We start from the raw sequence: 26,267 nt of genomic DNA, 5'->3' as shown, positions 1-26,267 counted from the left end.
GTAGTATATGCTGAAGGGCACTCCTTAAGAGGGCACTGGCAAACTCCTAACGCAGTGTCCTAATTAACGTTCAATAATTAACTTTTTAGTTATACTACGATGTTGTCCCAATGACAACATGTGGTCCCTTTGGTCACCTGATACCGGTTTCAGAACAAAAATCCGTTCGACAAAACGTCCGAAAAAAAAAAAGAAAAAGGAAAGAAAGAAAGGACGTGAAGGAACACCATTTTTGGCTTATTTTGTTCATTGCGCATTTTTGGAGACGCGTCGTTCCTTCACCCCAATGTGAGAGGGTGAAAGAGCACATTATCACCTCTTGCGTTCTGGAAAAAGATTAAAGGAAAACAGAATATGCAACCCAAGATAAGGGAACTTCCGATAGCGTCACCCGATACATTTGTTTTTGTTCTGTTTCCGCAAGTTAAAGGGGCCGTAAACAGGCCACCAAAATTTGTGAAATAATGATACCCCATGAAAGAACGCATCTCGTAATACTCAAGTATACATTTCGTTCGGCTCGTGCCAGCTCATTGACCCGTATAACTGCTTTCAAAGATGAGTAACAAGCGAGCCTCTCTCCACCGCGCATACGTCACATGGCTACGTAGCGTTTTGCCGTCCAATCGGGCGGCCCAGCTGCGCTCATGACGTTTCAAATTACCAGCCAATAAACATACTTCGTTATGAGCTGTGAGTCGGAGCGCTCAGTTTGTTTGTGTGAAACGACGTTTTGCGCTCCGTGGTTGCGAAATTCAACGTCATGACATCTTCAACATCTCCGGCTGGCGCAAACGTCAATAGCTGGGCTGCTATCACATGACGCGATTCGAACCCGGGTTGCTCCCAGTCACGACGTGACATGGCCAGCACGCTATCCACAGTACCACGCGAGCTGGTGACGCGATGCTGCGTGGATCAAACCAAAGTACGGCAGCCCAGTTGTCGGAACCATTCGAAGATGACGAAGATGTTCCATCGCGCACCTACCTAAGATTCCGGAACTGTAGTCCCGGATATTCATTCGCGCAGGTGGTGTGCTGCGTGCTACTACCCAGAAAACGTAGTGCGCGTATGATACCAAAATTAAACGCATTTCTTTCTCAGTTTGAGGCTGTAACTGTTTAGATTTTGAATAGAAGAGGATTCACGTTCATCTAGTCCAATTTCGCATTTGAAATAAAATCATACGTGGAACACTCAATCGTAATTGGTGGGGAAAGCGCTACGTCAAAATGACGTAAAGTTAGAGCGCGGGGCGGAGCTAAAATGCGAAAGAGTGCAGTGAATATTTCATCCGTATGCAAGCGCCTTTTGTTTTTAAGCGTTAGTAATTGCAAGGAGTTTTCACTGACTAAGTTCCAATAATATAACACAAAGAAATGTGCACCTTTTGTACCTGTTTACGGCCCCTTTAAAGCTCATCTTCGACGCCTGAGGCGGCATTGTGCTCCTGCGCCCTCTGACACTGGGAGTGAATGGAAGATGCGCCTTTGGAGATGCGCCCAATGAACAAAATAAAGAAAAAATGGTGTTCCTTCACGAATTTTTCGCCGCGGACGATCTATCGAACGGAGTTTTGTTCTGAAAACGGCTACGGTATCAGGTGACCAAAGGGAACAGATGTTCTCATTCAGACAACTTCGTGGCTTTTATAATTAAAAAGTTAATTATTCGTCAATTATTTCGTCAATTCGTTAATTATCATTCAATAATATATGGCAGCAACTTCTCGGAAGACACATTTCTTATCATTGCTCTCCCGGCAAACAATAGTGGTTCCACGCCAAACGGGGCGGCGCGCTCCTTCAGGTGGGAAACGAGCTCTGACAGTTTACAGTTGTCCCTTATTAGGTTACCCTTGTGTTCATGGAGTCCGTTATTGAGGCAACGGGATGTTTGGCCGATATATTTGGCACCACGCGAGAACGGGATGGAATAAACGACATTCTTGATACGGTCAACATCCGGAGCTCTGTGCTTTGTGGGACAATCGCCGGATCTTAAGAAGGCGATCAACCGAGATATAGATTGAAGTTATTGGAGGAGACCATCCGTACATGGAACTTCTCCGCTACCTCTTTAAGGTTGTGTAAGAACCCGTGGTAAAACGGCGTGACGATAGGGAACAGACATATATATATTCTTGACAGGGGTTCTGTAAGGTTCGCACCATTGACACTGAACGCTCGAAAGCACGAATGTGCATGAATTCCAGGAAAACCTCATTACCCCCCGGCACTAAAACAGGAAATGACGCCTGGACCTTGCACTGCTCAACGTTACGGCGTGCACGGTTTGACAGCTGGGACCGTTGGCCGTAAATTTTGACCAGAGGGCGGGGGTTAAAGGAATACAGAGAGCTATCAAAAAAAAAATCAGATTAAGATCAGAAAGTGTGTGTGTCATTATACCGAATAGCGCGAAAGGTTTTGATGTGTGCAATTTGTTTCCCAGAAAAAAAAAACTCACATAAACATAGCTCCGCGCGTTCATCCTCAACTCACCACTCACGCTATAACGAGGATGAGGAGGTATGGTGCCACGTCACCGATGACGGTATAAGGAAAACTCGTTCTGGTTCGCCGGTCAGTTGGGGTCAGCGCCTTGTTCCTTTGGGGCGGTAAACCAGTTTTGTCAGTTTTCCCGGAGAATTGGGGATAGAAGGAGCGGCCGAAGCATTACCGAGCAAGGAGAAATGCTTTATCAGAACCCCGAACAGCCGAGTAGCAGACGACAGCGGAGTAGCAGACAACATTTCTCTAGGCCAATCAGCGAGCGTTCTCCTTATAGCGTCAGCGCGAGGTTCCAGGCAGATCACAGGCTGGTACTGCTCTCCACCACCGTTGCGCACGGTCGCATTTTGCGGCGTATTTAAAATTCAATTTCTGCGATAATTATGACTCTGTGGTGTAAATTACTTCGCATGTTGCATCTTACTGTCCTACTTAACAGTTTTATAGAAAGAAAACTGGGTGTTAAAAATGACTTCTGTGCTACTTTAAGAGGTGACGCTCATGTCAAAGGTTTTAAAACAATCCAATCGGGATTTGCAACACTTTGAACCCGTGCCGTCCGATTGGTGGTCCTGGGTTGAGGTTGTGGTCCAGATTGTCACCCTTTTAAGGAGGTGTCGGAGCCCGAAGAGGGAGAGAGAAACACTTGTCAAGGGTCTGGGACCCGTGTGGGTCTTACCTCCAGCCCGGAGAGTTTTGTAGCAGTATGTTGTAAATTGGTGCTGTACATAAGTGTAAATAAACCTAGTCGTTGTTGAGCCCCTTGTCCGTCAGACGTCTTTGTGTAAAGCAATTACCAATCATCGGACGTAACATCGAACTGACCTTCCAGCTAGAAAATCAAGTGGCGGAAGAAAATTTAGTGGTTCTTTTTAGCAGGTATAATAAGTCTCATGAGTTTTCTTTGTAACAGCTCCGACGAATACCTGGCGGCACGAAGCCTCTCAGCCTGCGTTTTCAGGGAGGAGGCAGCGCTGTGGCTACATGATCTTCGGTGAGCATTACTCAGACAGGATGAGACAAGGCCGGATTTAACGCTCTTGGAAAGGCAGCTATCAAAGGGGAGAAAAGGCTTACTGGAGCGAACGCGGTACATCCAGCAGCACTTGCTAGGAGAGATAGCATGATCGCGGAAATGAATCAGGTCACAAGTAGGAAGCTCGGTCGTAAAGGTCAGTTCCGGTGCCAGGGACGGGATCTTCGAGACAAATTCGTCCAGCAAGCCACAACCCTGCGTCACAGTCAGGATGTCGTCCACATAACGGCAGATCAAAGGAACAGAAGCTGAATCGCACGCGGAAGAGACCAGGTTTGACGCAGCACTATATCAAACATAAAATGTTACAAAACGCGAGCGTCCCTCTCCCAGCGCAACGCCATTCTCCTCTCTCTTCATACTATATAATCGCCGGAAGAAGCAGAAACGTGTTTCTCCGCCCTCTGAGCTAGGCGTCGTTCCACTGCGCCGGCGCCATAGAGAATACGTGGGGAGCGCCTTAGCACACTGCCGATCTAGTGCGATCGTAAATTTCAATTATCTCACGAAATATTTGAGGGCGGGGCGTAATTCCTTTGGATTAATGAATACTAACAATTAATTAATTGCACACAAACACACTACTTACTACACTACTAACAATTAATTAATTGAGCACACACACAAAAAAAGCGTTGTCTTTCAGACGAGGACGTCTTGATGCCGACGATGGCGAATGAATCCTGTCTGGGCCTAGTACTTCAAATGACTACGGGGGGCAGGTGACCTACTGACGTTGACAATATTTCAAGAATAAGTATGTTCCCTATCAGCCCGAAGGGAACAGCGGTGCAGAAGGGGAAGGGTCAGTGTATGCTTCCCACACTGTAAACTGAAAAACACCCTTATGGGTGTAAATGGCTTGTCCTATAACTGACACCTCTTTTTACACCATATGGTCTTAGAACACCCTTTTCAGAGGGTGTATTCTGTGTAAGACACCCTTTGAAAGGGTGCTTTTCCTTGAAAATGCTTTCTTTTGCACCCTTTAAACACCCTTCTAGGAGGGTGTAAAGGGTGTTTAAAGGGTGCAAAAGAAGGCATTTTCAAGGAAAAGCACCCTTTCAAAGGGTATCTTACACGGAATACACCCTCTGAAAAGGGTGTTCTAAGACCATATGGTGTAAAAAGAGGTGTCAGTTATAGGACAAGCCATTTACACCCATAAGGGTGTTTTTCAGTTTACAGTGCACTGTATGCTTGAGCTCTGGAATTCCCCGCTGACCTAAAAAGTCCAAACCACTTTAGCTCCTCCTACACTTTTGTCCAAAGGGATTGCAATGTACATGTGGCTTGGAGGTTTCCAAGCCAAACGGAAACTTTCGTAACACATCCGTATTATCATGTTATGTAACCTCATCAAAAAAGAAAAAAAGAAAAAAGGAAAACTGTAAAAAATAAGCAGGATATATTAAGCTTTATTGGTTTTTGTCAACCTGTTTACGCATTAGTTATCAATCACATCATACTGTGCATTTCCGGCATTCACTGGTGTTCCTTTTCCCTGCCCAGAAAGTTGTCTCAGCAATAACAATACTAATTCGTGGTTTTACGTCGCAGACAACTGTGAAATTATTTTAGTCAAACATAATCTTAACAGCCCCCCGCTACCAAGGTCACTTCACCAGATCGTCCTGGCATCACTTCATCTCATCGCTGGTTCGACTGGCCATACACGGGATCTCAAAATAACGTATCACATCACGTGGCTCCAGAAAAAAAATGTTCCGGGGTGCATTGTGTTGAGGGACCCCGAGTATTTGCTCACCTTGAATGTATTTGTTTCTGCTGCTGCTATAATCGGGGGAAAAAAATGCTTTGCGGGATTCTGTTGATAACGCTCGTAGATACGCTACACATAATTTAATAATTCCAGACTTGGAGGGCAACGTGATCGAGGTTCTCAGTATCACGTTACGTAATATTTATTGCCACACTTGAAATATTTTCGAAGATTGTCAAAGGAATCCCGGTTGACGACCAAGTATCAGGCACGTCCTTTGCGGTTTGGTTCAGGCGATATTCAGGCGGATTCAGGAAAGCGGCGTCCGGAATCCGGCTGGACCTATAGGGGCGCGCGCCTGGAGTTTAGCGGAACGACGCCAGCGCCAATTTCTCCCCTGTCGACGGAAGGCGAAACTACCGTCCGGAGTGTGCCGGAGTGTGCTGCTGGGCGATTCCACGCGAAATGATCCAGCTGACCTGCTCGGCCCCCCCACCCCACCCAAAACGATCCCGAATTTTTACGAAAAAAATTTTAGCAGTCGCTAGTAGTGAAAAAAAAAAAAAAAGTAGTGCAAAACGTGGTGCAAAACACCACGAAACATTTCTTCCCAAATCTCAATGTTTGGCACACTTATAAAACTTACTTAAGACCCATTGAACTTCTTCAAAACCGTATAATTCGCACAATATTGAATGCACATCCTAGGCAATCATGTCTACCTTTGTATAAAACACTGCACATTCTGCCATTTAACACACTGTGTTTTGAAAGGACTGTATTGATGATAAGGAAATGTATTATTACTGAAGGGCTAGTTCTAGGTCTTCATTTTTCCTCTGTAACACGCACCAGCCGCTCCGTGTTAGGGCATCATCTCTTAGTACAACAACAAACGAATGAGCATGGGATGCGTACTTTACAATATCAAGGTGTAATTAAGTGGAATTCCTTACCACTATCCGTAATTTCATCTAGGAACTTTAAATTAGCATTACATAGGCACTTACTTCACAGTACTGGTCTTGAATCAACATAGATAACACTGTTTAGGATTTTTGTGACTTGCATATTTTTAGTGTAGTAGTATTGGGAGTGAGTAGTAGTAGTCAGTGTATACTGCTGTCATATATTTGTTTGACATGTTTCTACGGATCGCACTAGATTCGGCTATGATCCGGATGGCCTTTCAGCCTTAATGTATCACTTTTATGCTGTCACTGAAATAAAAAAAAAATGTGGCGGGTGCTAGACACGAGCAAAGTTCGCAGCGCTGGCAAAAACCGTGCCTGGCGTGAACGGCAGGTGCGGCTCATAGAAAGCACCTAGAACTGTGTGGTTTTCTATTGCGGATAGAGGAAACTATGCTCTACACAGCATCCAAAATCCCGGTTGTCGTGCTGTAATCGGTGCAGGTATACAAAGGTCGGAAGTTTCGCAATTTTCCTCCTACTTCGCGATTTTTTTTGACAATCAAACCATTAAATTTTAATGAATATTTTTTCCTGTCAAGGCAAAAAGGAATACTTCAAGTGGAAAAATCGCCAGACACGTAACTTTCATAGTCATTGCAGGAAAAAAAGAGGAAGTATGCGATTTTTCCAAAATTCGCTACAATCGAGCGTAAAACACGCAATGAAGAGGTCGGAAGATACGCCTGAAAGCAACGCAGTTTTATAGAACAAGCCTTCCTCTACAACATATTACAAAATCTCAAGGGTGTTTTTTCGTATACAGGAGAAAATAACTTTTCTTGTAGTAGAGGGTATTACGACCACAAAAAGAAAAGAAAAAGGCCAACAAAAAAAGCTGTCACCAAACTTCATCCGCACGGGCGACTTCCTGTCTTTTGTTCTGACAGTGAAAACCCCGGAGCGGCATAGCTTTTGTAGCGAGGACAGGTCCTGAGCGTCCTATCATCAACTCGTGCACCCCAGTCCAATAAATGTATCCCAGTGCAGTGAATATGTCTCTAAACCCTATGGAACGTAATTTCAGTGGGGCTTTAAAACAACAGTGTTGGCACGAGACTGTCCTTTTAACCACTGAAGTCAGTAACACACCTTTGGCTTCCACTTGAGCATAATTTATTCAGTTGTTAGAACATTGCTACAGAATAAAGCAAATGTTGATATTCAGACAATATAAGCCACAAGTTTATTCGGTCTCACTGAGCTCATTGAGGAGATATGTAAAGTAAAAATACTCTAGCTTTGGGATTAATTCTGAAAGAAACGAGTCATCCCGAGTGACTACCACAGTCTGTGTCTCCTTCGGACTGTACACAAACAAAACACCCCTGGACAGGTTGAGAACATATAACTGGACTTAGATTTGAGTGTAGTTGCAATGTTGATTCCTTAGTGATACCTGTACATCACACAGCTCTAGATATTCTACCAAACATCGTGCAGCATCTTCAAAAATAACGCTCCTGTGAAGTATGCTTCTACGTTCTCCACCTTGCCGAATCCACAAAATAGACGCAACATTGCCATAGCTAGGAAAGCACGGCGGCACAACGCAGAAGTAGCCGTTCACTTGCTTTCGCTGGAAACAGCTGCGCCTATGGCCTGGCTGGCGCGAGACGGTAATTACTCCGCCACCGCGAGTGGCGCTGTACGCAGTGAACTTTCACGCCACCTGGCTGAGGCGTTTCACCCTATAGGCGGCAACCGCGTGGAGCAACTTTTGCCAACTGAATCGGGCCAACGGAGCTCCAACTCAGCCTGAACGGAACGGTATCGAAGCTATGCAACCGCATGGAGCAGAATGTTCACGTTGAGGTTGTCATGGTGAAGCTTTGGCCTAGCGTTTACCACCGCTTGTTGCACGTGATGTAGCAATGCTTATTGTAGTAAACTGCTGTACGCATTGTTTAGTAACATAAATGATATTTTAGCGGTTCTTGAAAAGGTACGGTGCTAATAACATCTAGAAATCAGGTGTTTACAATAAAGTTTGAGATACGAAGAAAATGTTGGCCTATGAGTGTTTCTAGCACTACACACTAAAGAAATATTAGACTGCATTTTTGTTACCGTTATCTTCTCTCACATTTCCGATTTGCCATGTGCCACAAATAATAGTTTGATGTTTCATTTAGTCACCTTCGCCTTGCACACGCCTTGCCACCTCCTGCCAAAGGATATATTTTAAGTTGATGTCCTTATACTGCACAAGTTTGACGTTCCAAAGGGGCGGCCTCCTTGAAACCTCCGATATTAATATATCCACGTCGAAGTTCGCGCGACGGGCCATCTGCGTGTCCTCTTAGGAGGCAGGGCGAAGAGGGCAAAGCCCGAAAGAAAAAAGAAAAAAAGCGGTCACAGGCATGGTCACAGGTGACTTTGTCACGTGCTTGTGGCATTTCCTGTGAAGCGTGTTTTCATTGGCGCACACGGTTCAGTCGGGTGGTGTCACTTCCTCTCCTCAGACTAAATATATATCCTTGGCAGAAACCGGCTCATCGGTCCGTCGTCCATTGTTCGCTTAGTAGGTCACCGTTCCTTTCAAGTTCTGCTGCTATTCCGTTGGCAAAAGTGCTCCATGCGGTTGCCGCCATACGCAGGAATGTCCCGATAGTGCCTGAACAGTGCCGGATACCGCCGGAATCAGCCGGATAGTGCCCGGATTCAGGTTGTTCAGGAAGTTTTGTACGGGAAGATACAATGCGTACACAAAGACCATCTCAAGGCAAGGGTGTCTTCCGATACCTGGGATACTGGACCACTTCCCAAATCCCTGACAGAACATGAGCCACCGGAAGAAGCAACATTTCCTGCATACCCTTCCAGGAAGTTGAGGGCACTGGTAGTGAGGACGGCTACCACCGCACCACTCAAGGTGCCCAGCCGTCTCAAGTGGTAGGAGCTGCTCTTTCAGGAGACATAGAAAAGTTTCCTCTTTCGAGTACCCCCACACGTATAGGTACCCGGTCAGGAGGCGTCGGCCAGATCAACTGACAAAGGGGAGGTGTGGTGGCGCCATTACCGAAATGATGGTGCACGAGAGGACGATTCTACTCTGGCGTGTGCCAGCTGTTCTTTGGCTGTTGCACCCATATCTGTTTCCTGCTTAGCCTTGTATTAAAGAGGTCTGTTGAGCCCACGCTACGGTTATCTCAGTTACTGCTACGCTCACCCACATCATTGATGACCCAGCAGTTACGAAAGTCTGAAATGTGCTTAAGGACCCAAATGACGCTTAGGCTAATATAGAAAAAGAAGACACTTCCTCTAGGACTTAAGTCTCGCAAAATAGTATCAACCAAGCAGAGTTAGCAGGATTGATGCTTTTTAGGTTTTATTTTCTAAATTCTCAATTTTTTATTACATGTATGACTATATAAAATGTAGAATAGGGCAACTATAGAGGTAATACATCAGCGCAAAGCACTGCGAAGCAATTTTACTGCACAACACTGCGCACACAATATTCTACGAAGGCAGATGAATGGCAGCTTTTTAGCTCAATAGCGGCCAAAATACACGCTTTTCAAGAACGTTCGTTATTTAAGGTCGATGTGCGTATAAAAAGCTACCAACTATATCATCCGCGCAGTTATGGCCCTGTGAAGTGTCTTGAAGACAAGGCGACGAGTGACGTGAGATTAAACGCAACTTGCTAATAATTTGCTGGCTATTAAAAATTGATCCCAAGCATTACGGGGAGTTGCTGTCACCACACTTGCATTTCTCGGATTTCTCCGATGATTTCACTCGCCTTTTGGAGAGCCTGGAAAACATCATTTATTAATACAAAGTTAATTAATTCAGTCTAATAATCAGTTTAACGATGAGTGTTTAGAGTTATACCACTTAATTCATAATGCTCAAGCTTACAGGGTTCACCATGAGATAAACTTCGCCAAGATAAATCAAATAAGAACAGTGTCGGGAAGCGAAAGTAGATGTTAGAGGACGTATTATTCCCCACAATTTTATGTCGATACTGCCACTTGACCCATTTCTCTGCGGATAAATCGTGGAAATTAAAAAACCGCCGCTGCCTGCAGTTCCAATCGGGTATATCTGTGTTTCGGCTCCTTTCCGTCAGATGGCGACACGGTCGAACGCGACGTTGCAGAGTAAGAATCTGCATTCAGTTCAACTTCTTCACTTGATGGAAAGGGTAGCCGATTGGAAATGTTAGGCGGCATTTTCACAATTTATCCGCAGAGAAACAGACCAAGCGGCATTACCGACATAACATTTTGGGGCATAATACGTCTACTTTAGCTTAACGACACTGTTCTTATTTGTTTTATATTCGTTACAAACCCAGAAGTTTATCTTGGCGAACCCTGAACATTCCAGAAACGCAGAAAGAAAGAAAATGGATGGCCTCACAAATTGTTGCACAAAATATTAATTTTCGAGGTACCTCAAGCATTTCGGCGGCCTCCCGTCGTCTCGTTGCTATTTGTTCAGACTCCTGAAGCAGCTCATCTAACCGGTTCTGCTGGTACAGCTGCGAAACAAGCTCGCTCTGCAAGTTGTCCTTTACGAAGTTCACCAAGCACATCATAATCGCCTTTGGGACGCTGTCCTGGATGTTCTTGCGGACAATGTTGAAGTACGAGGTAATTAGGCGCTCTGCAACACAGTTCCCCTTCATGAGCGGCATGAAGCTTGTGCATTGGTCATGATATATCGATATATGTCCGAAAATTACCATTAACCGTTAGTTCATGTCACACCAGAGCTGAACCAAAAGAGCTACTGTACATAATCGTGCTGAATTGTAAAGTATAGCGGTTACCGGTGCGTGAGCGAAGTTTTGTTGTAGCACGCGGGTCTTCCTGAAGGCCGTGGAACCTAAGATATTTTCTGTTGCATCATTGCAGTTATGTGCAGTCAATATTGGTTGTGTCACCGTTGGCTTCACCGTAAGGAAGCACGTCGTAAGCCTTGCCATAGGGTTCATTATGTGTGTTCATACTTTGCCTCCAATACGTAGAGTTCTAGGTAAAAACCTATTAATGTGTGTTGAATGCTCACGCACCGCGCAATCTGAAAAATAGCGTCAGCGCTGAAACGCAGCATCAAGGGGTTGTGACACTTTTGATTGATCTGGTTCATTACATCACACACACATAGTATTACACACTATATTATTGAGGAAAAAAGAATTATTTTTCTCCGTGTCATATATGACGATACATATAAACCCTTGAACACACGTGCTCGTCAAGCTCTGACGTCAGTGCTCCGACCATTCCCATTGGCAGTCGTAAGCACGTGACCTCTCTCGCACTTCCTCTCTGACGGAGATGCCTGCCGTGATAAGAGAGCCGCATGAGTTTCGTTTGATTATTTGGGTACCGGTTTCCTACGCGTCTATATTTACCTCATTTGGTGTAAAACGTGCAATGCAGGTTCACATTAGGAGAGTGGCGGGAGGTATGGGACGGTTGGGGGAGTGGGACAGTAGAAATATTTTTAAAAATTACAACGCTATATAATAAGCCTCTACCCGAGAAACGTCATCAATGCGTTGGTAGACAGACTGAAACCGAAACAGATCGGAAGGAAAGGGATGGGTTCAACGAATGTTCGCTTCTTCGCTGCCTCCTATACACAAAAATGCGATTCAAGGAATGGGCGCCGCCATTAGTGCTGCCACCCCGTGGTAGTCACAGGAACTGTGCACGTGTGGACTGCCGTTTGCCAAGTTACTTCATTTTCCCGTGTGTGTTTTCGTTTATCTTCGTGTTCGCTTGTGTTAATATCGCGCCCATTCATTTTCTCCCGCTCGGAAACCGATGTAGGAAAGATATCGCATCGGCCAGCGCTCGTCACGGAAACAACTGTGCATATCGCACGCGGTAGCATGCGATCTTCTTTTTACTTGATCTTTCGAACATTGATACGCCTCTCAGATGTTTACCGGATGACTAGTTATATGGAATGTTACGTTATCGTCAGTTGCACTCATTAAAAGGACTATGAAATTTTCCGAACCCCCATACTTTTTTTCGATGGAAACTGTTCTTCCCGCAGAGAAACTAATATGCTACAAAGTTTTCCGGACGAAATCGCTCCACTCTGCGAGGAGCGCGCGCTGGGAATGTCTCTTCCGCGTTCCTCCTCTCCCGCGCATATTTCCCTGCCGATGGTGTAACTTCGGTTCCCCGTTACGTCACCGGTGTTGCACAATGGCAAGTAATGCCGCGAGCTCGCGCTGTGGCTGCCGCCACTGCCGAAATCTGCCGATCACGCGAAAGCTGCTGTCATGGAGATTTCTACTCCCGATGAACGCATACGCGGGATCCTACGGCGCATGCTCCTGACGATTTCCTCGGCTCGGCAACACGTCACGATGACGTGTTGCTGAGCCGGCCGTGGTCGCGTCAAGTTGCGTCTCCGCTCGGCAGCTCGCCACGGCGCGGCGCTAGCTGTCCTCCCTTCGCCGCTCCGTTTAAATTCGCTCCCGAGAAATCCGCTCGCGTGACGAAAGTAAAATTTCGGTTCTAGACTCAGAAAAATGTCTTTTTTCGAACGAAACGAAGAAAAAAGTCGTTTCATAGTCCCTTTAAAGACGGCGGCCACCAGTATGCGTCCCAATGGGAAGAACGATTTTGGCAGTCCACCGCTGCTGTGTCTTTGCTGGGAGCGAGGCTATGGAGCGCATGGAGACTGGTCGTTTGAGAGTAACGGAACAAGGTCTATTGTGAAAGACAAGTAGAACCGAAGGTCGCGTCCCTTTCAGGGAGCATCGTAATCCCCTCAAAACCGTGGCTTACGAGCACGACCTTGTTCACAGCTATAGCTTCGAGCATGGTTCAACTCTACCAAACTAGTGGCGCTGTCGAACCCTATGACGTCATTTGTTTATAAACAGGGACACGTCTATTGAAGATACTCTCCACAGATGGCAGCAAGGTGGCCGGAGTTGTGAATTATAATGCCTGACTGGTTCGTCGTTTTTTTTACATCTTCTGAAGGAAAAATTGTCTTTCCGGTCCCAATTATGTATCCGACATCCCGCTTTACTGACTGCAAAGTCGAAATAGCGTATTACGCGCCTGAAATGAAATAACGTACGAGACATGCACTTAGGGAGTTCTTTGCCCCCACTGTACCTTCAGCTCTATTCGGGACAGTCTGACAGACGTGAAGAGAAGCTTTTACTATTTGCGTCGAGCTTTGGGGGGAATGCTGGGACAGCGCTATGACGGGAGGAACGGGACACTGTGATGCGCGCTTTTCTTTGAACTGTAGTTATTTGATTTTACTGATATTTTTAGTAATAGTGGTTCACGCCATGGGAAAAGTGGTCGCAAGATGATGTCAAAAAATTAAAAATAGGTTTTGAGTGAAATGCCCCCCTCAGACGATGAGTGTCACGGCCTGCCACAAATTGACAGTCCTGGAGGTCCACTTAATGTTGAAATACACGACTTTGTCCTTGTAAGATTGATCACTTGTCTTTTTCACTTTTTTTTTTGTAAGCTACTTTTGGACAGCGAGAATTGTGTCCCTCTCCTCCCAAACGACGACCCACTCCTCCCTCAGGGAAGGGTGGAGTGGGACAGGTTGAAGTGTTTACAAACTATTTTTTAAAAACCTCCTAAAAGTAGGCCCAGCATATCATTCGCATAGTTTGTGATAGAGGTTCTGCCTTACATTTAGAGAACAACGGCAGAGTTCTATGTTGTAGATAAAAGAAGAAAAAAATTCAAACGTTAAAACTGTCCCGTTCCTTCCGCGCGTGCTCTATATGGAAATAATTTCATTTTACGGGCACAATTTGAGACAAGGTCTTATAAGTGGCTAGCATATACGGAGAAGTCTGGTAGCAATGTCACGAAGATTGATTTAAATAATGGCAAGTATAGCTTGTTACCATTCCAAAAACAGTCTCGAATAGAGATTCCTATACAGACGTGTTTCTGACGCCTATAATGATAATACCTATGACATTATAGCGTGATTTCCATAGAATGACACCACGATAAAGGTGAGAATACCCACCGATCACTTCACAGTCTCTCTCCTCTCTTAACGAGACGGTCTCCCTCCTGGTCGTCCTTGGCTGTAAAGGAAGGGCATACTCGTACCGTTATTGCGTAGAGCCGAACCCAAGTAAATTTGTCCCCGAACCTGCACCGCACCCGGGACATGTGATGCGGGTACACCCGCACTACCCACGAGCGCAGTGCGGACATACCCGCATTTTACCCGCGACCCACAACGTCACAGAATTTCTCCCCGCGAACGGAAAAACTGCGAAATGAATCAGAAAAGATAAATTTTAATGACGGTTAGTTCTGACTGTTTTTTATGTCCGCGTGAAAAAACGACTGACAATCTGACCACGATATTGTGAGAAAATTATCTTGTGTGTTGCCAGGTAGAGTCGACTTTAAAGAAACGTGAGGAATTTCCACGACGGCGTGCTGTTTCACTTAATGGTCCGTGTCGATTTGTCATCTCTTTGTATTAAGCAAGTGCCCAAGGTGTTAGGCTGAAAGATCAAATGACGATAGGAAACTGTTTACTTTTAGAGGAATACGTTAAAATGCGGGACGCTGACACATTTAATTTATTGCAGTACCGGGAGGTAATTTCAGTACATTGTTCCCATTAAAGAAGCGGCACTTGTAACATATTTTTACCACGTGACATGAACATGCTTCTTTCAGGAACTGTCACACAAAATATTTCCTTTGGGAAGAACGCATTCCGTGAGCAAATCAGTTTATGAGAGTGCGGCTGTGATGTCTCCAACCGCGTGCTGTGACGCCATGGCCCTTTTGCATAAAAGTCCAGTCTCAAGTCCCGTTTACATGAACCCGACATCAGTGGGTCGAGTGCACTAGCGGACTGGGTTGAACCCGACCCGACGCCCCTAGCGAATCAAGCCTATAGCCCAAGAGAGTCGAGGCTAGTCAACCTACCTCCTGCTGTCCGGTTGACTCGTCTCAACGCGACGCGGGGTTTACAAGAGCGTTTACATGTGGACCCGCTCCTGTGGAGTTCATTTAAACGAGATTTCAGACCCAATCTCAATGCGTGTCATGCCAGTGCATGGGGCACGGGCTCGCTAGTCGTGCGGTAAGCGCCGCCGAAGCTATTGCGAATGAGTATGAAACTTGTTCTCAATTTAGCAGTCGACGGGTCGACTGCTCTGCTTCAGACAGCTATAATACAACCGCAAGAAGCTAAAAGAAGGCGCGCGCATCAGTATTGTGTGAATGACAGACGATTCAGAGTGGCAGACAAGAGAGCTGGCTTCCTGACCTTAGCCTGGCCGAGTACGGCAACCAGTTTCGTCACTCCACCCGATTTTCTGGCCCGCGAGATGGAATGCAGGATTGTGAGTTGCACTCGTAATTTTGGTGCGAATATTTCTCCCAAGGGTTGTAATCCTAATTTCTACTCCTCCTGATATGATCTTTTTTTGAGCCCCCTTTCCATGTCCCTTCCCAAAGCCCAAAGATAGCAGTTTGAAACCCTACCAAAAGTACACAATTTCCCATTTCAGTTGGTTGACGAGGGTTGAAAGTCTTCGATTTCATGTGCGCAGTATGTTTTAGGGCTATATCGCTCTGCGATGTTCCCATTATAGCTGGTCTCCGCGTGGATTGCCATTGGCTAGGAACCCGAAATGTCGCCGATCTACCTGAAGCTTACACTTTTAGAGAAAAAAGGTAGAATTTTCTACCCATGCGGCTACACCATTGACCCATCTACTCATGCGTGACCATTTCTGCTGACTGTAGAATAATAGGCGTACTGCAAAGCATCGTTGTATTTTTGTTTAAAAGCTGCCATCCCGATGTTTTAGCGACGGACAGGGGACCGTTTACTAGTCAGCAGTTTCAAACGTCTCTCGCGAAACAGGGAGTTGGCGATGTGCAGACGGCCGCGGAGCACACGACATCCCGTGAGTTACCTAACAGGGACTACCAATTAGTTCTGAATGGTGTACACACACACGAACTGGTTCCTCCGCTTACGAACCTTTGCAAGAAAAGCGGCGCCATAGTATGTGAGTACGGACAGCCCCTTCGGGAGCTGTGCAACGTTTGGGACAACGTGAGGAAAGGCAATTGGAAACGTGCCAGCCTCGTGACCAAGCTTTCTGGACGCTGGTGAAAACATGGGTGGACAAACACCACCGGAGGACAAGAGAGTTTTCGAAGCTTCTTATGTTGGGTATACCAGTGGGATAAACAGAGTTTCCTTTGTGGTTTCCTGAGGGTGACAACACACCAACCTACGATTGCGGTCTTCCGGCACCACAAGATAACTAGCTTATGGCTGTATAGAAGAAGTGATTTTTCCGTCAGAGGAAGCGACCTCTCGAGGTGCACATTTTTTCAATATTCTTCACCGGTTCGCCCGCTGATTCACTTTTCTCGTTAGTAGCAATAAACCTCTCATGTGTTGCCGCCCTTATGACAACGCGGACGACAGTTTGCGAAAGTGAACGCAACTCCGTCTTATGTAGGCTTTATTACACTCTTAAAAATGAACTTCACCGCATAGCACGCTCCTAGCCAACCATAATCTCGAATGATATCCTTATCTGCCCTGATTTGTTGAAAACGGGAGGCGTACGCCTTTTCTGTGACAATTATGAACAGCATAAGTGTCACAGAAAAGGCGTACGCCTCCCGTTTTCAACAAATCAGGGCAGGTAACGATATCATTTGAGATGATGGTTGGCTAGGAACGTGCTATGCGGTGAAGTTCATTTGTAAGAGTGTAGGCTTTAGTGAGGCTTTACACAGCAGATGCGTTTTCCAGCTTATTGAATGAGTGGGCGGCCGATGCTTTCAGAGAACGCAGAGATGGCATGTTTGCTTTGCTCATCATTCGAAATATGAATCCTTTCCACGCTGTTGTACCATACCTTTGTAAAGCTTCCGGTGATGAAACCGGGACGCGGAGCGGTCGTCGCCCGTGAAGAACAGTGTACAATCGTTAAAACCCCAGTGCATGGGAAGGCAATAAAGGACAAACACGAAACAACACACGCACCCAACCAAAAATTTTATTCGTGGAAACAATGCACGCTTATAAACACTCAACCCTCTCACCCCCTCCTCCTGTCGATACTCTGTATAAGCGTGCATTCTTTCCACGAATACAATTTTTGTTTGGCAGCAAGTGCGTATGTTGTCCCGTGTTTGTCATTTACTGTCTTCCCCTGCAAACGGGTTTTAACCCAAGCAGCACAATGTACTGAAAGTCGAGTGCAATGGGGGTGGACGGGTAGGTGGAGGGCCTTGAACAGACCCGTGAAAGTAAAGAAAATTGATAAGACACATATGGTCCACCCCCATTGCACGCGACTTTCAGTGGATTGTGCAGCTTGGGAACGATTTCAGAATGTATCACAAACCCGTACGGATTTTGACCGTGTTTCAGTACAGAACAGCCATAGTAGTAACTCCCACAAATGTGCAGGTAACAGACATACGAGTTGTCTGCTCTCTGGCTTGCCCTTTAGACCGTCCCTCACTCGCCCTATGACTATGCGACGTTTTACATATGCTCTATGTACCCTCACCACTTCAGGAAGCAGATTGACAGGCTTTGCAGCAAATTGCGACCTCGGTCTTGGTTGCAATGGCAATGGCCTGGGCGCCACGTTTTCAGGTGGAGTATTTCTACCGGAAGAGGACAGCACGCTCCCTGCTGCCGACCCAACCAGATTGGCAAACCACTCCGCGGCGATTATTGTTTTTCCTGTTCCACTTCCCGTTCGCAGTGGCTGAAGACTCGAAGACGCCTATAGAGTAAGAAACACGAAAATGAAATCGCAGTCTACCACAAATAAAAAATGTAATATTGGTAACGCGGTAGCGACTAAGACATGAGCGGAATTGACGCAAGTATTGCGTGTGATGGGCTGTGGAGCAGGAGTTCTTATCACGGTCATTGCAAGCTAGGTAACGCATTTTGTGTGCCCGGTACTGTGTGGGACAAAATCCCGTGCTGTATTGGACAGAATACTATTTGTGCAAAAATCCCGTGGCGGAGCCGTCCCCTATCGGCGGTGTCGCGCACGAAGGAACTGTACCAATACAGTCTGAAAGGGGAGGCACGCATCGCTTCCTGTCGGGAGAGATAAGGCCTCTTTCCGTTCACAAACAAAAGACGCCATTGTTGTGTGGGCAACCACACGAACGCGACTCCCGATTGCCGTGTGTAATTGCAGATTGATTCAGGTGTTGTCGAATGGTAATTTCTGGCAAACTGTGTCACATTATTCTCATTGTCCCGGACTCTCTGTTAATTTGTTTTGCCCACACCGCCCTTGTGACGTCACCCGCGGAAACTGGTCTATACTCTGCGTCGTCTGCTATGAGAGCAGTTGAGTGCAGCCTGCCCCTGGAGACGCTAATGGCATAATTCCTTCGTACGCGAGGTTGCCGATAGGGGACCTGTGCTTCCCTGTCAAAAACCTGAAAAGTCACCAACGGGCCCTGAGAAAGTAGTCGGAAGAAGCTAATTCCTCGTGCGTGTAGGAAATTGTGTAACCAATACTCTGTAGGCATCATGTCATATGGAATAAAGAAAATTTAGAAGATTGGTATACCAAAGTGGGAAGGAAGAGATAAAGGACGACGTTTCGAGCGAAAGCTCTTCTTCAGACGTGTGGGACAGAATGATGGATCGTCGGGTGACGTATTGCACATGCCGCCCAGCCCGGTAGGGGGCTAACACAATGCGACAACAGAACACAATTACGGTAACACAAGTGTTCATGCTTGGCGGCATGTGCACTACGTCACCCGACGATCATTCGTTCTGTCCCACAAATCTGAAGAAAGAGCGTTCATGTCATCCATTATCTCTTCCTCCCCACTTTGGTACATTAGTCTTTCTATGTTCGTGTTAGTGTACCTGGCAGACCCTTTAGATTTTCGTTCAAATGAAATAAGCCGAGCTCCCCTAAGGTAATCGCACCACGAATGCAGAACTGTCGTTTCTACTGTAACACATGCGACTAATCAATTCTTCGTCGAGTTCTTCAGACAAACGATATTTTTGGAAAGCAAAATAACGGAAGTCGCGTCGACATGATTGCAGTTCTACGCTAAACATGACCAAAGGATGAAATATAACCAGCTACAGACTTACCCAAAAAGAAACCTTATGATAATTCGTACAATGATAAGCCGCTGTTTACGTCGCGAGAGAACTGTGATCATAAGCGACAGTACAGCGCGGGGTAAGTGGATTAATTTCACCCAACCAAGAGATATATGACGATTGCTATTACCCCAGCGCAGAAACAAAACAGTCCGAGGGATATCATGCCGATTGAGGGAAGGACGTTCATCAAGGGATTGAGGAATGAACGAAATGTGTGCACTTCGCCATCAGATGTGTCGCCACGACGAAGAATATCCCGTGATTTTGCACAGTCGTTCCGCTTTATACGTACACAGAAGTCTCAAATGTAGGACCAACAAGTACCCGCAAATTAGCCAGAAAATAGGCAAGTTGCCATCGCCAAAATTTAGGTGCCACGGCAGTCAGAAAGTAGACAATTCGGTGCAAAGTAGCCCAATCTGGCAACACCGTTAAAGGGACTTCTCCGCCACGGGCTGGAGATTTCAGACAACGGTGTTCCACGCAGTACTTTCTGCCAAACGGACTGTCGCATCTGTTCCAATCGATTTTGAAACTCTAGTGTCTTTTTTATTCCTCCTGGACCACTGACCACAGTATCGAAAATCCCCCGCGAAATAGTGGCGTATGCCTTAGATGGAAGCATGACTTGAGCAGACGACGGATGCTGAGGGAAAGCCGGTGTTCCCTCTCTGGAAAAACGAGAAAACGTCACTCCCTCAGAACCAATGAGGGTGCGACGTTGAGAAAAAGCATGCAGTGGTCACCATTGGTCGCGGCGGTCTAATAGAGTTACAGGCGTCCGGACGTCGCCTTTCATCCTCTGACGCCGCGTATCGCTCCACCGCTTAGGGAGTGACGTTACGTTGTCGGAGCTGCTGCGGCAGCGGAAGCAGCGCTGATCTAAGCATTTTTCGGACGAATAAAAAAGTGCCGGGTGTCAGCCGATGCCGAACATAGCGGTATCGATTTCATAGATTGGTTTCCTGACGACGATGACGACCATCAGTTTAACACTATACCGTAATGTCGTTGAAGTAATGCCACGGTAATGTTCACACGTCCCCTGTGCGATGGGCTCCTGGACGAGAAACTGGAAATGGAAATATTTTCTAGTATGGTTCCGACCGTATCAACACAGCTTTCCTAGGACAGAATGGCGCTATCCTGCGTGTATCCGATGGCTCCAGACGGGCTATTCTGCAAGTGTGTGTGTGAAGCGAATACAGCGTACAGGTTGGGACAAAAGTTTACGGAACACGCAAACGATGTACTTTTTCTTGGGTGCGACACCCAAGCGGCTGCAGGAAGGGGGTCAGTTCACTGTTTCGGAGGGATAGAAGGGTGGACGTAACGACACACAGCGGTAGTTCGGGTGTCGCTTGGGTGTGCATGGGAAGTGGAATCTACCGCTGTCTGTCGCTAACGGCCTTTTTTGTTGTTGTTTGTTGAACAGGTTTTTTTTCTTGGAATATTTTTCGCTGAAGTTACTGTTCGTAACTGACAGTCACGTTTTGCACAAATAGTAACTGAGTGATGCAACCAGTTACAGCTACAGTTACCACGAGAAAGTAATTTAGTTACTTTTCAGTAACATTTTAAGCAAAAAGTTCATGTAACAGTAAAAAATGTTGCAACACTTATTCTGCCCGAGCATAGACATACCGTGTTACAAAAGGAGCATTTCCCATGGGCCCTAACGGCACGGCACGGTAGGTCATACTGGCTGCGTATAAGATTCGTGGAATTCCCGGTTGAAAAAAAAAACAAAAAAAAAAAACAGCAGTGTAAAAACTTGAAGCGTCGACAAAGCGATGTTACAGAATTGACACGTGGAAAACATTTCGATACCTGAGCAAGTTAGTTGCGGTTACATTTCGCAGTTACTTTAAACAAAAGCGGTAGCTACTTGCAGTGCTGGAACTAGCTATCGTGAGGACAGTTCTTCGTACGAGATGCCCTGTGACAAGATGTCTCCTTAACGAGTTCACCTATGACCGGTTGGCCTGCACAGTAAATCATTTTACACCTCTATTCGCTCAAAACATTTGTATTGTTATAAAAACACAATTTTCTATCCCGCTGATTGAAGCAGAAGGTGTAAAAAGAGCATCATTAAAGGTGTAACATCGTTTTACACATACACCACGTTTTATCTCAGTGTCGATTATTAAGAGTGTAAAAAGAGGTGTTGAAAAGGTGTTTAAGTTCTATACACCCTTTTTACACCCCATTTGATCTGGGAATATGGCGTTGAAAATGGTGTTTTAAGTCGTGAAAGAGAAATTATATGGATTTGACAGCTCCTCATATTAGGCAATCACATTATGGACGATAACTTGAGTTAAAAATACAATATTTTGCAGGGAGGGATGTCAGGAAGTTAGTTGATATCTTTGACTGGTTGCAGGCGTATGTGCTAATTGCAAAGACACATTCCCGTCACCGTTACAGACGAGTGCAGCTACACTACACTTAATGAACGTACACGAACAAATTGTATTTCAGTATATGATCAATCTGGTGTGCCAGTATAGGCTGCCGAGGGTGCCTGGGCTCGTTGCTAGCATCGTCTGAAGATCGCAGCATCGTAACGCCGCTTATTGCTCATTTCACGAGCACGGACAGCGTTACGATACTGCGATCTTCACCTCTTCCCTTACGCTTGTCCCACAGTGTTGCTTCCATCCTTTGTCTTTTTTTGTTTTTCGCTCGCTCGTTCGCTCACTCATTAACTCACTCACAGTGTTGCTGGCAACATGATGGGTGCCTGTGGCTGGAACTGTGCCGTGTCCAAGGTGGTTGTTGCCGTACAAACAAAAACGTCGGACTGCATGGCTCGGCATGCTGCCGCGGGAGCTTCATTCTAAGGGGTGTTTTCAATAGAATACTCCCCTTTTAAGGGTGTTCTTCTTTCTAAACACCAACTTTAAGAGTGTTTTGAGGAATACACCTAATTAAAGGGTGTTTCAGAAAACACCCACATTTCATGGTGTAAAAAAAGGAGTGCGCCATATGGGACAAGCATGTGCTTAAAAAAGGTGTAAAATGATTTACTGTGTGTGACGACCGGGCTTGTAACGACTTCTCCTAGACCCCCAAGACAATAACATCAATGGCTACATACCCTGTCGACTGCACCGTTTTCATCTACGCTATGACAGGACTGATTGCTTTCATTCTGTTGCTGCTCACACGAGTCTTGAAGGTGCTTGCGTTTACCCAGGTCAGGAACTCTGGGAATTGTGCTCAACAGGGCAGCGTCAGTGAAGTCAGGATGCCGCGTGTTGATGTACGACAGCTCTAGCGTGATCAGGTTTTCCACCTGTGAATTGAAAAAAAGACAGTTTCAAACCTCTTGGTTCGGTTGTTCAGAAATTGATTTCCTCGTTAATTACTTCTTCCTCAGCAGCAGCTTGGCGCTTTCTGCATGTAATATTAAAAAGCTGCGAAGTGAATTAAGTAACTACGATGTAGATCTGAGCTTTGTGGTGAGAAGCGCAGGCCATTACGTTTCAATTCGCTATACTTTTCATCTTAAAGAAATTTCAAAGTTTCATATCTCCCAGACGTCCACAGACGGCCGCCACGGGAAACAGTGAGCAGCTGTCCCGTGTTGGAGCACAGGCACCACGAGCTAATGCAATACTACGTAACACATTTCAAACAGCTTACTAATTACCATTACACATGTATTGCCGTACATGAGTAAACAAGCTGTAAAAGAGTGACAGCAACTGTGAAGCCGTTTGGCTTAAACAGTTGCAACATCCAGGTGCATCAGAGCCATCTGTTGGCCTCTCTCTCTTTTTGCCTCGTCTGCCCCCTGTCGTCACTCATTGTGACAGCGAAAGCAGCGAAAATTGCCTTACTGCCGCCCCTGTGCGCGAAGCGAGCATATTCCAACGGTTGCCCAGTTTATGTTGTAGCGTTCTGGGATGCACCAACCATGCGTTTTCGAATACTGGCTAGTTTTTTTTTTTTTTCGGTTTCATAACAACGCAGTAGTGCAGCTGGCTAGCGTAGTTGCACGCGTTCCCCCGTAGCTGGAGCACGCGTATCCTCGGCATTGCTGTATCCGCATGTTGACGCAACACTGTTTGAAATCAATTGCTAAGAAACGTTCAACGTACAGTATAGAGTTAACAGAGCGTAACTGAAGCATCGACGTAACGAGCTTCGCGAGAAGAATATAACCCTAACCCTTTAAATACAATGCCAGTGATGAGGACGGTGCCCGGTAGAATAACAGTCTCTGTTGGAAATATCGGCGGATCTTGCGCGTGCTGAGGCACTTGCAGTAACGTGTCATTTTAGAGTCTCTTTAAGACCGGTTCACTTTGCCACGTTTACGCTTACGGCGCAACTAATTAAGCGGCGTAAGTAATTTACTCAACTTTTCGATGCAAGCAACGTAAGTGAAATAGAATCCTAGGGATACACGGACAAGCGCGCGCGGCCTGGAGCAGAGAAGCGAAAAGAAAGTTTATTGGACGAATATAACGCCGGAAAGCAAGAATGTGAACTGGCCCATGGCTGGATGGGAAAAACTGCGGTTGAGGAGGTTCCATAGCGTGCTAAGATCCCAGACCAACTCACCATCTGATTGGTGGGCGGCAGTCTTTTTCGCAGCAGTTGAGTCACAACGTCCTCAATTTTCTCGAGCAGCTTTGGGAAGCGCAACATTTCTTGCTGTTGGATTCAATATCACATCTTAGTTTCATCTGCCATTCAGAACCTTGACTAAACGTGAAGTTAAAACATCAATACGAAATTATGGGCCATATACACTTTGTCTACCAAAAATACGCACGAACTCATTAACATATTTTTCATTTCAATACTTTAAAGTTAAACTATGGAATTCATTGCATCAGTCTATTCCGGGCTCTAAATCACTATTTATATTTACAAAACGAGTAAGAAATTATTTTAAATCTGAAGGTTGACGAGTTGTAAAACCCTACGAAGTTATTGTTCTTATTATTAAAGCATATCTAGCTCTCGAAGTAAAGCTCGAGGTGTGCGCAATATCTGTAAATATGTTGAATGATAGTATTATGTTTGTGTACCTGCCTTATATGTATTTTTCTTTTTGTCATATTGTTATGACGGGGATCAGTGACACGCTGCTGGCGTTTCATCCATTTCATGTTTGTCACTATTTTCAGACTTGATTATGCAACCGGCGAAGTTGGCAATATGTCACGTAAAATAATGTAAAAATAAACGATTTCCTTCCTTCCTTCCTTCTGTTGTCCTTATAGAAATGCTTATAGAAATGCGCGCTGTACCACTGTGGTGCGTTTCGAGTTAAGCATGCATTCATCATGCGAAGCGGCCACTCATCGAATGAATGATAATTTCTCGTCGCTTACATACCTGGACCTCAGAACCGCAGTGTCGAACTATTCGCTGCATTTCTTCATGTACGAGTTCAACGCAGCGAAAGCAGGGCTCCTGGAGCCGTCGGATCTGACGTTTGACGAGCAGCTCGAACGATACTTCCGGAACAAATAGCACAGGTCGTGTTCCCTGCATTGGGTTGCCACAATCATGAACTCCGCGGTTCGAGAAGGAAAGACAAAATGTCAGCCGGTAACTCTACAGACTACGAGCATATTTTTGGCCGATGTGTCTCACACATAGCCCACGAATTAAACTCGTCCTACACTCTTAAAAATGAACTTCACCACGTAGCACGCTCCTAACCAACAATCATCCCGAATGACAACGTTCTCGCCCCTGATTTGTTGAAAACGGGAGGCGGAGCCTATTCTATGCCGTGCATAATACACAAAATAGGCTCCGCCTCCCGTTTTCAACAAATCTAGGGCGAGAACGTTTCCATTCGGGATGATGGTTGGCTAGGAGCGTGCTATGTGGTGAAGTTCATTTTTAGGTGTGTAGTTCTTTTATAAGATAACAAGTTCCCACGCGCTTTTTCGTCAGTCAAATCAACCAGCAATTAAAGTAAGCACTGCACGACGGAATGGAACACGTGTTCATCGTTGGGCACGCTGAATATGTTGAGATCGGAACACTACACCTTGTTCTGGCACATTATTTTACAAGACGAATCACAACGTTACGCACAGCCGGGGACACACAGGAACAAATTGTTAGCAACTACGCATGGAGCATCAACAGAGACAAAGAACGTGAAATAGTCTGCAGAGTTCCGAAAGTATGTGTAGAAGAGACACATGTCCGTCTACAAATGTAGTGCGCTATTATCACCATAAAGTTCTAGTTTCACCTCGTTTGCATAAGGTTCAGCGACGTGCTCGTTCCAGAATTTTTGAGAAAGAGGTAAAATAAAGGCCGCCCACAATTCCCGTGTCTCGCATTTTCGCGAAACGTCTGCATAAAAACGTTATTCAATGAATTTTTAACTTATGAATCGCACATTCTCTGAAGACTGAACTCCACTTGCATCGCACGCTGTGCACCAACCATTGCCACGAATGACAGGGTATACCGCTTCTGAATCGAGGATACGCCTTTTAGTGTCAGTTTGGATGCACGATAATTGTCAGAAAAATGTGTACGGTTCCCTCTCACCTCGAATCAGAAGCGAGATCTCTATCATTCGCGGGAATGGTTGGCGCAGAGCATGCTATGCGGTGAAGTTCAGTTTTTATAATGCAGTAGTTACGTGTTCTTTCCCACAGGACGTTCTCCTGGCCGCGTAGCCCACTCCCAAAAATGGTAACAGTGCTGCGCTCAGTTTTTTTTTTTAAATGTCTGTAACATAAGCAACAATGAAATCATCCGGAAGCAGTCAAATCAAATATCATCAATGTGTTGTTAACCACAACAAAATTTATTGGCTTATCATGTTTGCACGTTCATTAACCTGATCACCTTTCGGTTACGAAATCCAGCTATTACTC

General features: G+C 45.7%; 1 protein-coding gene across 1 annotated transcript in view; it reads right to left on the bottom strand.

Annotated features, from left to right (window-relative positions):
- Window positions 1-9,563: 9,563 nt before the first annotated feature.
- The window catches only part of LOC135400179 (dynamin-1-like protein), a 28,603-nt gene continuing 11,899 nt past the window's right edge, over window positions 9,564-26,267 (bottom strand). The window contains exons 10-16 of the mRNA XM_064631916.1: window positions 24,754-24,906; window positions 23,971-24,063; window positions 22,499-22,696; window positions 17,801-18,022; window positions 14,254-14,314; window positions 10,661-10,872; window positions 9,564-10,012 (exon numbers count right to left, since the gene is read on the bottom strand). Coding sequence (XP_064487986.1) covers window positions 9,956-10,012; window positions 10,661-10,872; window positions 14,254-14,314; window positions 17,801-18,022; window positions 22,499-22,696; window positions 23,971-24,063; window positions 24,754-24,906 — 996 coding nt within the window. The 3' untranslated portion in view covers window positions 9,564-9,955. The remainder of the gene's footprint in view (window positions 10,013-10,660; window positions 10,873-14,253; window positions 14,315-17,800; window positions 18,023-22,498; window positions 22,697-23,970; window positions 24,064-24,753; window positions 24,907-26,267) is intronic.

The sequence above is a fragment of the Ornithodoros turicata genome, chromosome 7 (genome assembly GCF_037126465.1).
Source record: "Ornithodoros turicata isolate Travis chromosome 7, ASM3712646v1, whole genome shotgun sequence".
NCBI lineage: Eukaryota > Metazoa > Arthropoda > Arachnida > Ixodida > Argasidae > Ornithodoros > Ornithodoros turicata.
The sequence above is the reverse complement of the archived record's forward strand: the minus strand, read 5'-3'. Positions and strand labels throughout refer to the sequence as shown.